The 16,611-nt window shown below is 39.9% G+C and overlaps 1 protein-coding gene across 1 annotated transcript; it reads left to right on the forward strand.

Moving 5' to 3' along the window:
• The first annotated feature begins 2,067 nt into the window (after nucleotides 1-2,067).
• Nucleotides 2,068-16,043, forward strand: LOC113128510 (zinc finger protein 358-like). The gene is made up of 4 exons (XM_026303891.1): nucleotides 2,068-2,482; nucleotides 6,269-6,345; nucleotides 7,542-7,656; nucleotides 12,134-16,043. The coding sequence occupies exons 1-4, from the start codon at nucleotides 2,206-2,208 to the stop codon at nucleotides 13,171-13,173; spliced, it is 1,509 nt and encodes a 502-aa protein (XP_026159676.1). The 5' UTR covers nucleotides 2,068-2,205; the 3' UTR covers nucleotides 13,174-16,043.
• The last annotated feature ends 568 nt before the right edge of the window (nucleotides 16,044-16,611 follow it).

Here is a 16,611-nt window from a genome sequence, read left to right on the forward strand (position 1 = left end):
GAGAATGAAGCCAATTCAGTCACCATTTTCAGCCGTTATGGACATTGCCATGTTGCTTTTTTGGAACCAGCAAGGTAATGCTATGCAAGCAGGACCATCCTGGTAGAAGCACCATATTTGGACAGTAAGGCAGTGTCTGGAGAATGTTCCCATGGCGAACAGTGAGCCAATCAGCAGCGAGCTTGTTGAACCTAGACACACCCTGGAGAAAGCGGCACATCCAAATCCATTCCTACCACAGAGGGGTGGGTAGCCTAAAGCCATAATGTGTATGGATAAAGCAACCTGTCAATCAAACCTGTCAGCCATCCTCATGTAGGGGAGGAACGAGGCAACGTGGATTAAAAGAGGCACCTGATTGTTCAGTTATTTACCTTAATATCTTGTGTTATGGAACAAATATCGGCATAAAATATTATGAATAGCATGTTCAAACAAAGACAATGATTACTGTGGCAACAAAAGTGACTTAGTAATTGTCGATGATGTTTCAATGGAAGTCAATGGGAGCCAGGGTTTGTCGGAGCCAGTGGCTAGTTCCTATATAGATTCAAACCCAGAAGCGGGCTTGCTATGTCCATCCCTTTGGCTCAGACTAATTATTGACCCCTCTGTATGTACCTGAGGTGACAAAGTAACACCTTAAAATGGAACACATCTCACATTGTGTTGTAATATTATTTTCTTACTATATTGGTTTCGGAAACCGATGCAGCTCCTCTCTCCAGCTGTAATGACCCATATAGAAAACATGTCTGCCACTATGAGTCTGCATTTTCTTTCACTCTGTGTTCAATGAAATTAAACATCACATAATGAAATTATCAACTTGTGGATGCGTAGTATGTTGGACTGATTCACCTCTTCCTACATTATGTGTAGCATAAACAAGGCTGATTGACAAAACTTGATTACATAGGTTGTGAACTCTTTTGTGAACCATGATTGTCTTGTAGGATCAAACATCATACATCTCCTCACTTTGGCACATGGATGAAGTTTGTCAATGTGTCACAGGGGATAACCAAAAAAAGTATATAGGCAAACAGGATTTTCAATCAAGTCCTTTCTGGTGGGGTTGGCAGAGTTGTGTGTGTGATACTCCCTGTTCTGTTGCTGCTGCCTCATCAGCAGCTGCATTTCCTATAGAGACTGGGTCAGAGCTGTTAGCATAAGCTTGACATTTACAGACAGTAATAGCCTTTGGTAACAGAATAGCATTAAGCAACTGAACCACGATAAACCATGTGAAACTGGTTTATCATGTGATTTTTAAATTTTCTGTTTCCACAATGCACCAAAATCACGTGTCGCTTGTGTGACTCCAAAAGCATATTGAGCGTTTGCTTCTGTGCGTGCCACTAACTCTGCTGCTTGTGCACCACAGTGTAATGGTAGGGACCAGAAATCAGTTCATGCTATGTAACGCCAGAATAGCTAGTGTGATTTCTATCAGTGGCTGGACTGCGACATGCTGATCTGTCTACAAAAAGATTGAGTGACTATTAAATTAAGTGTACCATCATTTTTGTCTAGGCCAGTTTCATTATTTTTTTTTTTTTAAATGTTTCTGTTGAACTACAATGCAAAAGCAATGTCTGATTTTAATTAGTTAACTTTAACTTATTATTACTTTTGTCAGTTTCAATTTATTTCAGTGAGCACTGACAAAGCATTGCACGTCCTTCCAAATAATCCTACCCCTGGTTCTAAATTGTCTCCATATGTACCACATACAAACTATATTAAATCATGTTAAACCTTTAGCTTAGATAATATATTTTATTTCTCTGCATGGCAGAGGAAAGCCCTGATCACCAATAGTTGTTCAAGCACTATCCAGAGCATGGTTAATATCCAGTTAAACAATGGTTTGTTGTTGAAGGTAAGCATCAGCGTTGGTGTCACAGAGACATCTGCTCAAACGGGTTTGTTGGTGAATTGCAGATCATTTAATCTGAAATAAATGCATTTTAAAAGAAAAGAAAATATTCAACACAGTTAAGTTACGCCAAACAACCTGACGTCATCAGTAGGCGACTCTCGCACACAGAATCACTGTTGAGCAGCACATTAAAAAAAAAAAAAAAAAAACGAGGGTCAGTCAGGGTTAAGGTTAGGGTCAGGCGCCGAGCTTGTTGCTCGGTTTGTCACGGTGTGTGTGTGTATTTTGTGACGCCGGGGCACCGCACCATCTATGCGCGGATGAAGACAGACAGGGACCTGGCGATGATGGCGGACTGTGTCGGCTTCCAGGCGCAGATCGCCTCGATTATAGAGATACTGGCCAACTCTGCGGTGGCAGAGATCTGCAAACTGGTGGACGATGGCTACGCCGCGCTGCGCTCCCAGATGGAGCAGGAGCGGGAGAAGAGCGAGAAAGAGAAGGACGTCCTGAGACAGAAACTGCGAGACATGGACGTGAAGATGAGGACCTACGAGAAGAAGATACGGAGACGGAGTCAGCTGAGGCCACCCGAAGGTAAAGGGGGTGTCAGGAGGCCTGCTGACAACAAAGGCACCCACGTCCTTATGCACACTGTAATTTAATGTACCACTTTCAGAGAAGTTAGGTGGCTGTCAGTAATGAGATCCTGAATGAGTTCTGATCCTCATGTCCTTCTTCAGAAGGTGACAAGCCAACAGACCACTGGACAGGTCCCCTTTAGGAATTAAAAGGGTGCTGGAGGAGGATTTTTCACAACCTGACAACCAAAAACTTGTTTTTAACAGCTCTATAAACATTACCAAATGATGTACTAACCATTAGTAAAGGTAGTTTTCATGTTATTAATTCAAATTCTGAAACTTCTTTTTTTTTTTTCATGGTGCCTTTTAGAGAGCAGTACCATATTGTGTTTATGGATGAGCTGATAAATGTAGTGTCTGATCAACATGACACAAAGCAGAAGTGTGTTTCTACACCACATCTCCAACTCTGCTGTCCTAACTACACAAATCCCATATATGCCATCTGAGCTGAGTTAGACTAAAAGGTTTGAATGGACTGGATTTATTTTGAGCCTTCTTCTCACTGATGTGGGCCTCCTGTTGCTGGGTTCCTATTTTCCTATTTGCCAGAGTATTTATTAAGGAAAATGTCATATATAAGTAACCTTTATAATGTCATAAACTATAATGTTCATAGAGTTCTTAAGAGCCTCAAAATGATCAATTTTGCAACCTATGGATATTTTTCAACTCTATTTAAAGGCTATGTCAACAGTCACATTCCCATACATTGAAAAAGTTATTGGTTGCTGTAATCAGTCTTCCAGTGTTATTAGATATTCTGGTTTGTTGCAGCAGCAGGCAGCTGTAATCAGGCACAAAGCTGCAAACATTACCTCCTCAGCTGCACACAGCAGATAGATTTATGCATAGTGGAGAATTTAGCAGCTAAAGAGCCCAGATAACTCCCAAGAACCAGAGCTCAAAGAGGGAATACTGTATTGATTTAGCAGGTGATGAAGAATTGCGGCTGTAAGAATTGGAGTGCTGCGCAAATATAAAGGGAAATAAAAAAGTGTGAAATGATTTGCAGTGAATTTTAAAACACAGTTTGAAGACAGTAAACACAAAACAGTTTACCACTGTGCTGGCTCACCTTTTTCAATAACACGCTGTAAGCCCATGGGGATCGAGAAGGCCTGTTGCTTAAACTCTGAAAGCAAATTTGTTCCCATTCTTGCATGATAATAAATTTCACCACCTGCACTCACAATCAGCTGCAAAAATGAGAGAGATTCTTGGATTTTGGACCAGAAGTTGCGTTACTCTTTCTCTTTATCATTTTTACTTATAGGGTCATTCAAAATTCTATCATAATCTATTATTACCCAGCACTTTCATTTTTATCTGTAATCAGTATTAATGTGACTTGCTTCTCCTTCATCCTCAGTCACTTTTTCTTCATCTCGTTTATCAATGGCATTACAGTTGTTGGGCATTTTAAAGAAACTTCTCAGTTAGTCACTTAGTTGCCGTGACTTTTTGCAATGGTATGTAGCAGTATAGCCCACCTGCCTACATAGATAAAGCCAGCTAGACAACAGGGTCATCATTATATCAAAAACAACACAGAAAGGATAGTTAATAGTTAATTAATATGCACACTTGCCACCAACTGCACAAGATGACAAATTGAGCAATGGCCTTTAGATTATTTAATCCTTTGTTGTGATAAACATATCTGTCGGTTATCTAACGAACAGGCTCCTGAAGATATTCTTGGTTGGAGTATGTGGGGTGACATAATTTCTGTTTATTTAAGATTAAAAACATTAAACATTAAAAACAAAACTATGACAAACATTGTTGAAACATGGAACTTGAGAGCCAGACAGAGTTTGGGTAGAGGCACATTGCTCTCTCTCTCTAAAGCAGAGAATGCTTGCACTGCCAAATTGGCCCCAAAATGGCTTTCATTACTTGGACTCTTACGAGTGCAAGAAAAAGTAATTGTGCTGTTGGCAGTTTCCTGGTTTCCTGCGTAACTTGGTCATGAAATGTGATGAAGTCTTCACTAAAGTCACAAATATCAACTAACACAATATTTCTAAGTTGATAAAACCCAAACAGTCATGATCTTTCATGTCTTTATAAAATACACTCATCAAACATACAAAGTGATGGTGGAAAAAGTAATAAGAACTGTTTTTTATGTTTGGCAGCAATAACCTTAAGCAAGCGGTTCTCATAGCTGTGGATAAGGCCTGTACAATGTTCAGGGGGAAAATTATTTCATACAGAGCTGCTTCAGCTCAGCCATATTTTTCCGACGTCTGCTGTGAAGGGTTCTCCTGAGGTTATTCCACAGCATCTCAATTAGGGTGAGGTCTGGGCTCAGAGTGGCAGATTTTGTGCTATTGAAGCCATTTTGTAGTAGTTACTTTGATGTTTAGAGTCATTGTTCTGCTTCATCACCCAGCTTCTTCTGAGCCTTGTGGACTGCCAACCCGACATTATCCTGATAGAAACCTTGATAAACTTGGGAATTTTTTGTCCCCTCCCCAATGAAGTGGAGCACAGTGGTTGATGTTTTTTTATGTTAATATGCCGTTCTCTTCTTACGTCATACGTAGTGTTGTGTACGCTTACAAAACAATCCTACCTTCGTTTCATCTGTCCACAAGACGCTTTTGCAGTAGTATTTTGGAGTGTCAAGGTGCTTTCTGGCAAACTTCAGTCATGGTGCAATTTTCTGGAAGAGCAATGTCTTCCTCCATGATCTCCTGCTGTGGATACCATGCCAGTTCAGTGTTTTGTATGGCTGAATTATAAACAGAGATGTTCACCAGCTTCAGTGAAGCTTCAAGTCTTTAGCTGTTCCTTTTGACCTCATTGAGCATTCTGCGTTGTGCCTTTCATTATGAGGAGCTTCCTTGACATCGGTGGCTTCTATCTCCTTTTTTGGCCAGCTTATTATGTCAGCGGGATATCTGATGACCAGCAGGGCATAGGTGTGCTTGGTAGCTTGGACCTTGTGTTTCCCCATTTAGCTGGCTTCTTAGGACTTGCCTTACTCTCTGCAGGTATTTGGCTGTGGATGCTTTACTTGCAGCTTCTTCTTGGTTCCCATTCGCCTGAAGGTTCTGAATGCAGCATTACGAACAATCCCTATTAATTTCTGTTTTTAATTAATGCACAGTCATTATTTTCTCTGATTTTTGTGTTGTTATATGCAGATGATATTATTATACATATAGCTCAGAATTTTTGCAATCTTAAGTTTTACAAACTGGACTTTTTGACCAAACATAAGATATTTTACTAATACTGGACTTTGCTGACATAGCTTGATACTGTGTCATTTTTAAAGCAAATTCATTCAAACAGATTGTTAAAGGTAGATTTTTTTTTCTGCTCTCAGAGTTATTATTTATTGGGTTACTTTTTTCTGTTGCTTTGTTGTATTGTGCTTACATTTTAAAAATAATTTTATGTTTTTACTTGAGTTTTTGAAATTAGAGACTCAGAATATAAATATTTATATTACATATAATGCTACATTTTCTCCCCCGTGCACAGAATTCGGAACAGATGACATTTTTTCCGTAACAATGTGGCATTCAAAAGTGGCATTCAAATGGCATCAGTGCTTCAACTTTTTGAAGCACTGATGCTTTAGGAGCTCACTTAGTGTTAGAAAAGATTTTGAAAAGGTGATTTGTACATATTATATGATGACACTGCAAGCTAAAACATCATGAGTAGAAAAAAAGCAGGAACATCTGTGAATAATATTTAGTGTTGTGCAACTTTTCAGAACCTGATGACCATCAGCCTCTGGTGCTGTCTCTTCCTGCCACTTCTGAAGACAAACCCGTCCATCACATTTCAAAGGTAAAGATCAATCAGCAGAATCTTATACAGAGTACAAACAGTTGAGTCTTGGGTGCATTTGAGAGCCACATTAGGATTCTGCTTTTGGTTTTCCCTTCTACCCTCTGATGATATCGAAATGAAGGCAGTATAGATGAAACCCCATCCACACACAGTATGAAATCTATGTGAGAATCTATATTGACAGGGAACATGGCAGGAACGTTACTTAGAGATGTCCCAGCAGGAACTAAAATTCTGACTTTCCCAGCAGGAATTCAACTTCAGGTTATAGTGGTTGCTATTTTTCTACTTCCTGAATTGTTTACTGATGCTTCTGTCACAATCTGTCACAACACAATGTGTAGTGGTTCTTTGTCTGCTATGACATCAAGCATTTCAGCTAGTCCACATGTATGAAAATGGTTCTGGGTGATGTGTGTAAATGATCAGGTACAAATACTTAAATTTGACATTAGGCCAAATTATTGGCCTAATGATCAATTGATCTAATTGACTTGTGACTTGGTCAGACTTCTACATTAATTCTAAACAACAAATCACAGCCAAAATACAGAAGTGTGAAAAACTAAGCACACCCTGTTTCTAAAGGAAATAAGAATGTAATTAACAGCCAGGTGTACTTGATCAATTTTTCATCACCAAGTGTGACCACCTCTATAAAAGCAGAAGTTTTATATAGCTCATATCAGTGTTGTGAATGGAGCATTGGATGTGTTTGAGCTATTTAAGTAAGTTTGAAGTTTTTCCTTCTTTTGTTCCAAAAGCTTGTAGGCCCCTGTTTGAACCCCTGTATATAGTGTTAACATTAACACAACAGAAACACTATTCTCTGTCAGCTCAATGTCAGACTGGATCTTGCAGCACACTGAACTGTCTGTTTGCTGACAGTGTTGTGTGAAAGCTCCAACAATGAAAATATATTCCATGCTAGTTTCTTTCATTGTCATTATCATCATGTGGATAAATGCATAACATAATATAAACAGCACAATTGGTGCGCCCAAATGCAACAGAAAGTTGAAGTTGAAAGTATGTGGCTTTGCAGTGACTCCAAGTACATTTTTCTCAAAATAGTTGATGCAGGTGAAGATAACTCATTACAACCTACAATAAAATAAAATAAATAACACACAATCTGGATAATTTCTTATATATGTCATACCACATTCTAGCTGCTCTTCACTTTATCACAGCAGGGGGAAACCAAGATGTTGCCACTGGTGAAACAGGAGAAGGTAGAGCGAGATGGCTGTAACCTGGATCTCAAGGTGGACGTCAACATAAGGGCAGGATGTGGCCTATCCACCGGTGAGTCTTTTGTTGGTTGGTAATATGTTTTCAGTGTTTACTTAACACATGGAAGGATATGATCTTAAAAAGGAATAGAGCTGATGAAAGGTTTACACCACCTCTGAAATTCAGTGTTTGTCAGCTTTTCTCCTTCAGCACTTAGCTGGTTTAGGCTAAAAGCTCTGCTGACTTCACGATGTGTTAGTGTTAATTAGTTGTGTTAAAATCTTTAAAAATGCCGAATGAATAATGAATAAATAATAATGAATAAAGTCATGCTGATTTGCCACCACGTATAAAATAATACACGTTTAATCTATGGGTGAGAGGCACAAATAATTTCTGTTGCTGTGTTATGAATGCAAGTATTTAATCAACTGCACAGAAAAGATCCAACATCCATCTGCACTATATAACAAGCGTGGCGAACAGAGAGGCCACACTTAAAGGAGTCCTATTATGCAAAATTGACTTTTTGCCCTGCATGTTCTCCCTGTGCTTGCGTGGGTTTACTCCAGGTACTCCAGTTTCCTCCCACAGTCCAAAAACATGCATGTTAGGATGGTGACTCCAAAGTGGCCATAGGAGTGAGTGTGTGTGGTTGTTTCCTCTGTGTCTATATGTGGCCCTATATGGTCTATATATGTGGACTGGTTAAGGAATAAGTGGGTATAGATGATGGATGGATGGATGGATGGACTTTTTGCCCATTTTAGTGCATTTATAGGGCTGTCCGGTGTCTGTAGAGAGGGACCACGTAAGGTAAGAGGTGTGCCCCCTCCTTTTTTTCCCCTTTTCCAGTTTTTTGAAGAGCAGTGGCGAAATGGTAGATTTTATACTTCCTTCTCTCATATATGTAAACAAAAGACCTGTCCCTCCTCTGGCTGTGGCTCAGGAAGTAGGGCAGATTGAGCATGAACCAGAAGGTTGATGGTTTGATATTTGTTTTCACTAGTTCTCATGTTGAAGTGTTCTTGGGCAAGACATTGAACCCCAAGTTGCCCCCTGGTGGCATGAGTGTGTGAGTGAATGGGTGAATGAGCAAACAGTGTAGAAAGCTCTTTGAGTGCGCGTTAGTATAGAAAAGCGCTATACAATTATAAGGTTATTTACCATTACCAAAGCTTTGTTTGTGTGTGGAAACCACTTTACCACCGACTGCTTTGAAAACCAGGGCCTGCTCAATGCTGGATTCACTTCCACAGCTGAGGCTGATACCAGGATCCACACCCACAGTCCATGTGCAATCCAAATATCCTTCAGTGGTGAGTTTCTATATATTTTTTATTTCTGTCTTCTTATAATATTGACGTATTGAAATTAGCCACGTTAGCTGCATAATTAGTGCTAATGCTGCCTAACTAACATACACTGTCTACTCATAGCCTCATTATAGCCTCATTACACTGAAACAGGTTTGCTGTTTGCTTTACAGGATAATTGAAAGGATTATAGATAGTTTGTGTGGTAATTCTGGCTAGTTTACTTGGCAAAGAAAGTTTGTTGGTTGGCTTATATAACTAACGCTACATTACAACATAGCAGGATGCAGAGTAAAGGGGCCTAAATTTGTGGGTCAGATATCAGAGGTATGTGTTTTTCAGTGTGATTATTGTGGGAGACTGTGAAGCTTTTCGCTTTAAATTGATATTTTCTGGGCACACACCAAGGGCAAAAAGACAGGATTTATATTCATTTGCAAGATGGCACAGTATGTTTTGGTTGGCTGCAGCTTACAATACCAAAATAACTTGATATGTTCTGACGTGAGATGCTTCTCTGTTGATAAACCAGTCTGTCGCTGTATACAGCAAACACAGGTAGAGCACAAACACATTGAATATTTGAACCTTTACCTGTTCTTTTAATGCAAATCATGACGATGCAGACCTCACCCCTTCCTTAAAAGGTTTAATGTTACAGATCAAACTACTCTTCTGCTATATGATGTTCTCATACCCTGCATCTAATATTTATATTTTTCAGTCTTTGCTTACGTAGCTTTGATGATAGGTAACCTATTATGCTGTGTGAATCCAACAATAAAATACTACACACACATTTTTCACATTATAATTGAATGTCCTCATATTTCTCACACAGTAATGAGGTTGGTGGCAGCTACCACATGCAGGAGGAGGAAAAGGACTCTGGCTAAACTCGAGGCAGCAGAGTGACGGGATTCCGTAGTGATTGAACTTCATCTCGAAATTCAGAAACTTCTGTAGGAGTGATAGATCACAGACTTCTGTGAGGTTTGGCACCTGGAGATAGGTATGTTTCACAACAGTTATGGAAGAATAATTATAAAGCTTAACACGGTATTAGAATGTAATGTAAAGGAAATACTTTATGTATAATTCTGTAGAAGTTGGAAGTAATTTCCGAAATAAACTGTGATGTATTGGACAGCAGGCCACACTTCCCAAGGCAAGGAAGGGGCAAAGCATTCCCAATCCACTGAAAACCGAGTGTTTGGATGGATTCAGCAACATATATGGAGAAGATCATGAGGATACCTATCCACTACGCCGCTGTGCAGACTGATCAGCCAGACAAACATATGCTTATAACCAATATCGAAATCCAGTGAGGCTGCCTCATGCATCAGCAAACCCCAGCCAGGACCAGTTTACAAGGCTTTTGTAGGCTTGATACCTGTAATGTCACACAGATCCACTACTAGATAGGATAAGTTAGGATTTGTTGTCATGAAAAGGGCTTTTTTCAAATGCATATGTTTTTGTGTATATATGTTTTTGGTTGTAAATAATGTTAAATTGTGAAAGCTTTTTTAAAATCGTTTATAAGTTAACCAATTGCAGATTCCTCTAATCATGTATATATGCAGTTAAGATACAGTATGTTATTTTATGTATTTGTACTTAGTTTGTGAGGCAGCCCATCTAATTCATTCAACTTAGTTAGATATAGCTAAACATTTTTTAATGTTATTCATAAATTTCTAAAACATTACTTTTAATCATATAGTTTCCAAAGTACTGATAACAGCTGGTTCTCTCCTCTCCTCTTCTCTCTTGGGTTTTGTTTTTATTTTTTCGTAAAGTGCTTTGTGATGATTGTGTTGTGATTTGACTCTATACAAATAAAATTGAATTGAACCGAATTGAATTGAATATTTGTCATACGTAAATTGTCATATTTCCTGTTTCCTTAATAAAATTTTATTAAAAAAAAGAAGCAAACCTCAATGTACTTAAATTTCAACTCAACAACATTCACAGATCTCCTGCCCCCTTCCAATACAAAACGATTATTTGCCAACTGTCAATTAAACAAGTGACATTGCTGATATGTCCACACGTCGCAATCGCAAGACCTAACATTGACCAATTAAAACAGCCAGGCCTCTTTTCATGATAAACTGATTTTTTTCTTTTTGCACAAATGTGAAACAGGACTTTCCTGCTGTTTCCTCTTGCAAACAGATAAGTTAAGACAGCTGCAAACAATGCTTACCAAACTAATGAAGAAGACAGAAGCAACTACTGAAGTTTTGTTTAAAGTGGGGCACATCCTAGGCAGCATGGTGAATTGGTGGTTACTGCTGTTGCCTCACAGCAAGAAGGTTCCTAGTTCAAAACCCAGCAGGGGCCTTTCTGTGTGGAGTTTGCATGTTCTCCCTGTGCTTGTGTGGGTTTACTCCAGTTAGTCCTGTTTCCTCCCACAGTCCAAAAACATGTATGTCAGGTTGACTGGTGACTCTAAATTGCCCATAGGAGTGAGTGTGAGTGTGTGTGGTTGTTTGTCTCTGTGTGGCCCTGTGATGGACTGGTGACCTGTCCAGGAGAAACCTCTGCCTTTCACCCAAAGAGAGCTGGGATAGACTCCAGCAGATCCCCGTGACCCTAAATAGGAATAAGCGTGTATAGATAATGGATGGATGGGGCACATCCTCAGCACTTGGATGTGCACCATCACTTGAGTGATACCATACAGCTGGCTGTTATCATTTGGATGAGGGTTTTGTTTTGTTGTTTTTATCTTGCTTCCACTGAAGAGGCCCCTCTGAGGAGTTGATATTTACAATGCTGTGAAGAACGAACTTGTGGAAAAAAAAGTTCCCCGTTGAAAATATAGTATCTATTAGAACAAACAGGCATCACTTGGGCTTTACCGCCCACTGTAAAGCAGACCCAGCCATTCCTAATTTCTGAGCTATGTAAGAACCATCACTAAATATCACACAAGTTACCAATATGAAATATTGATCATCATGGGGTAATTACTGTATCAGTCATATAAAATAGTTCTCATTAATTACCAGCCTCATATACCTTATGAGCAAGCACTTGGTGACTGTGGAGAGGAAATACTCCCTTAAAAGAATAAACCAGCAGACCTGGGCTCAGTTCAGATCTGCCTTGACCAGTTGAGAGCAAAAAAGTACAGAATTAATATTTTCTGTATATTTCTCTTTATATTTTCTCTCTCTAATTGTTTAACTCCACTCACTCTGTTCTTCCCTCCTCAGTTCTGGAGCCCAGTGAAGAGGTGCCTCCCAGTGATGTTGTTCTTGACAACAGTGTCACCAGCATTGCCTCCTCCAATGCCCAGTCTTCCTCCTCCCCAATTGATACCACAGTGGATCTGACTTGCAGGCCTAGAGCAAAACGTAAAGCAACGAAGCCTTTGGGCAACAGTTTGGCAGTCATCAGTGGGGGAGGCCCAGCTCCTGAGGGTGCTTGTAGGGATCTTATAGTGAACCTGACAGATGGTGCTCTGAAGCCAGAGATCCAGACAGATGATACTACAGAAGAACATCATCCCTCTCAGATGTTGGGCTCTGTAGCCTCAGATGAACCCAGCCCTGACCGCCTGAACAGCCTGGGTCTAGACCTGGCCTGGATGCAGGAGAGGGTCAGCTACCTTGGTGCAGCATATGCAGTAGCCCAACTGGGCTTGGGCAACACAGAACCTGGACCCCCTTCTGCCTCTTTTCCCTCACAGGGAGGAGACAGTTTAGATGGCTCTCCAGCTCCAATGCTGTTCACAGGTGGAGCTCACGAAATGGCTGCTTTTGCTGCCTCCTTTGACATGGCCGCTGCTGCCGCTGCTGCAGCTGCTGCTGTTGTTGCTGCACCACCTCCTCCACCTACACCCCCTGCAGGTCCTTCAGCCCCCACAGCCAGCCAGAGGCAGCCTTACAGAAGTGGTGCTACTGCTTCTAAAGATCCTTTGGTATGCACCGTGTGTGGGCGAGTCTTCCCCAGCCCAGCTGCCTTGGAGCTGCACCAGCGGGTGCACACAGGGGAGAGACCCTACACCTGCCCTCACTGTGGAAAGGGATTTGCCCAGCCCAACAACCTGCGGGTCCACCTCCTCATCCACACCGGGGAGAGGCGTTATCGATGCACGCTGTGTGGGAAGAGTTTCATCTCGTCCAGCCACCTGAAGAGGCACCGCACAGTCCACACACAGGAGAAGCCCTACAGCTGCTCATGCTGTGGACAGTCCTTCAGCCAGATGTGTAGTGTTCGCAGACACCGGCAGCAATCTCAGTGTGGCTTTTAAACTTACCACTGGTGGACTGAATCTGGAACTGATTCCCATATATTTAAACTAAATGGTGAATGATTGAAATTCATCTGTGGGAGTTCATGTCCTATGTAAGCACGAAATTACAAGAGAAGGCTGTATCCTGTGATGTCATTACACATAGACTTGATATTTTGTTCTAGGTCATAGCAGTAAGATGTGAATTTTAATGAATTTTAAGATGGATTTTCCCTTTTGGTTCTGTTCACTTTTTCTTATTCTGTTTCAATCTGCGAGGATCACAAAGTGGACTGTCAAGGAGTGCTCCAGACAATGCAGGTCACTTCATCCATCCAAAAGTAATGCCATTGACTATTTGACACCAGGGCTGATTCTGGAGCAGAGGTTTATTTTATCTGGTTTATCTTATTTTAGCTGACAAGGATGGTACTGTGTAATGTCCACTGACCAGCTTGTCAGTCGAGCTTCGACACTGTGTCGACCCAGCTGCACAGGGTGAACACAGTGTTTAAGTAATAAGAAGACATTAAATTGACTATAATACTTTTAGAATTAATCAGCTGTTAAGCACCTGGTTTTAAGAAAAATTTTCTTCTGCCCTATGCTACTATGATATCATATTTCCAGACATGAGATTTCTTTTTGTTTCAGGACTGTTGGCACTACAAAATTTCATTTCCCGTCTGATAAAACATCTTACATGTCCCCTGTGGAGTTTGGATTAAAAGATTCATGTTTTCTTGAATAGGAGCAGGGTGAACATGTTAGCTAGGTTTGTCTGGGTTGAGTTAAAATGACACAATTATTCATACCAGTAACTGCAAGGCCTATGTTTTATGTTGTTTAGTAATGAAAAATGTGATGTTGGGGCATTGAGTAGGTAGCTAAAAAGTGGCAGCAGAACTAATTGTAATATTTATTTATTTATTTATTTATTTATGCTGTTTAGTTTCTATGTACAATATTTTTTGTTCTTGTTCTTGTTCTTCTTGTTTTTGTTCTTTCGGCTGCTCCTATTAGGGGTGGCCACAGTGGATCAATTGATCGGCATGATTGAGTTTTATGCCGGATGCCCTTCCTGATGCAAGCCTCTCATTTATTTGGGCTTCGGGCCAACACTAAGGCTGCACTGGCTTGTGCAACCTCAGTGGCTGAGTCTAAGAGCCCCTGGTCTTCCAAGGCAGTTTCCCATCTAAATACTAACCAGGCCCAGCCCTGCTTAGCTTCCAAAATCTGACAGTGATCAGGCCCCCCCAGGACTGTGTGTCTGTTAGTTCCTATGTACAATATAAAACATAAATCTTTTTATGTGTTGACCAGAGTTAGCTTAAAGCAAATTTTCATATGCAAAGTTACATCTACAAGGTTACAATGTATGTTAGAAAAATAAAAGTACAAATATTTGTTGACAACCCACTAAACCAGAGTGATTGGTTAGAGAACAGCATGATCTGTTTAGTAGACATTGTTGAGGATATTATAGAGTTCTTTGAGCCAAAGTAAGCAAACAGAAATAAGCAAGAAATTGTGAAAAATTCAATTTAAATTCAATTCAGTTTTATTTTTATAACACCAAATCACAATAAAAATCATCTCAATGCACTTTACATAGACAAACACCCAACAAATCCCTTATGAGCAGCGACAGGTTGGGGTGAGTGGATAGAGGAAAGAGAAAAGAACAACAGGAAATAACAAATAAACAATGTGCAGGTTGATGGGGCCAGTAACTGTACATCAGCAATATACAGCTCCAGGACCAGGGACACCTGCAGAAGATACAGTATATAGAGAGAGGGAGAGAGCACAAACTACGAGAGAGAGAAGGCACAAAGTTTGTGACATTCACATTGTTGGTAGTTTGATGAAACCAACTGACATTAAATGCTCTACCATCCTCTGGTCTGTTTGCTATCCTAGGCTAACAAAGTCCTGGATCTGTATCTGTACTGTAAAATTATACATTACCACCATGTTTTCTGACCGTGGGTATGACAGCAACAAAATATGTTCTCAAAAATGTCAGACTTTCTTTAAAGCACTTTAACTGTTCCTTTAACTATTCCTGAAAGCCATTGGCAAAATTCAGAGGAAAGATCAAACACAGTTTGTATTTATCATGTACAGTCCACTATGTTACCCATATTGCTAAAATTTAATGAATTTGATCCCTTCCCAGAACGACCTGCTGTTGAATAGTACGTGTTGGCGGTTCATCTTTCATTTCTCAGTATTGTAATGCAGGCCTATAACTTCTCATGTGTGACTGTTTATGATTACTCGTGCCACACTAACCTCCAGAATAGAGTACATATATATTTACTCCGACTTACTTTAGGATAGAGGGAAAGTGGCAATGTGCTGAAGACTGACCCTAAAGTTTGGACAAAGAAATCATAATATTTAATCTTTTGCATACAAAGGTTGGATGAAACATATCTGGAATGTTTTAATCTCCCTTCCTCAACTTTCTCCAGGTTAAACACTTTTTTTTTTGAAATGTCACTCATTCTTTGCTCTCAATGAAATGTCAAGAAACAGATTGTAAAAAGATGTGAAGTAAAAACAAATATATCATAAAGTTGTTTTATGTGCGTTAGTGTTTGGATGTTTTTGGCACTAGCTCTACATTCCACAGCTAAGGCCAATATTTTGCCTTTTAGTATTTTGTCATGACTTGTTCCATTGTTTACATGTAAAAGGTTTGCATTGAATTTGATTGTGCTGTCAGCATCCTTGTGCTGTGATCTTATGCATAAAAACTTCTTCATACCCTAGATGCCGCTCTTGGAATCTGTTTTTGTTTGCAATTGGAGGTGGAGAATTTGTCTTACAATTCACAAAGTAAAGGACGTACAGCATGTATGAATCTAACAGTGATAAAACAACAAAATGAATGCTACAAAGTAAAATATCAAATGTAGAGCATCCTTACCTGCAGTGAGAAAAGATACTAAGCAGATACATATTCAGACCTGATTATCACATATGTACAGGACTGATATAAATGAAGAGTGTGACTGCTACTATTTCAAACTTAGTTCAGCAATTGAGCAGTAGATTTTAATATTTGATGACTGTAATAATGTAATTTAATCTACTAAAACTTGCATAAAGTGGCTTCAGGAAATATTGAGATCCCCTCACTTTTGCACACTGAAATTGATTAAATAGCAATCACTCAATCTATACTTAATAATCTGTAATATCAAATGACACTGGCTGAAACCTCCTATTTATGAAAGTATTCAGATCATTTGTAGAAACCCTATTAGCAGCAATTACAGCAAAGTTCTGGGTGAATCTCTACATCAGGGTTGGCCAACCCCAGTCTTCAAGAACCACTGTCCTGCTTGTTTTTTGCAGTTGTCAGGTGCATTCAATCAAAAGCTGGAAGGGCATGGATGGTTGGAAAACACTCTCGAGACAGTGGCCCTCAAAGACTGGAGTTGG

This window comes from Mastacembelus armatus, chromosome 1 (genome assembly GCF_900324485.2).
Source record: "Mastacembelus armatus chromosome 1, fMasArm1.2, whole genome shotgun sequence".
NCBI classification, from domain to species: Eukaryota; Metazoa; Chordata; class Actinopteri; order Synbranchiformes; family Mastacembelidae; genus Mastacembelus; species Mastacembelus armatus.

Excerpts from the sequence above, each read along its gene's own strand:
- LOC113128510 (XM_026303891.1), top strand. The coding sequence starts at position 2,206 with ATGAAGACAGACAGGGACCTGGCGATGATGGCGGACTGTGTCGGCTTC. Across the intron at positions 6,346-7,541 it reads CCGTCCATCACATTTCAAAG|CAGGGGGAAACCAAGATGTT; the intron begins GTAAAGATCAAT and ends ACTTTATCACAG. Across the intron at positions 7,657-12,133 it reads AGGATGTGGCCTATCCACCG|TTCTGGAGCCCAGTGAAGAG; the intron begins GTGAGTCTTTTG and ends TTCCCTCCTCAG.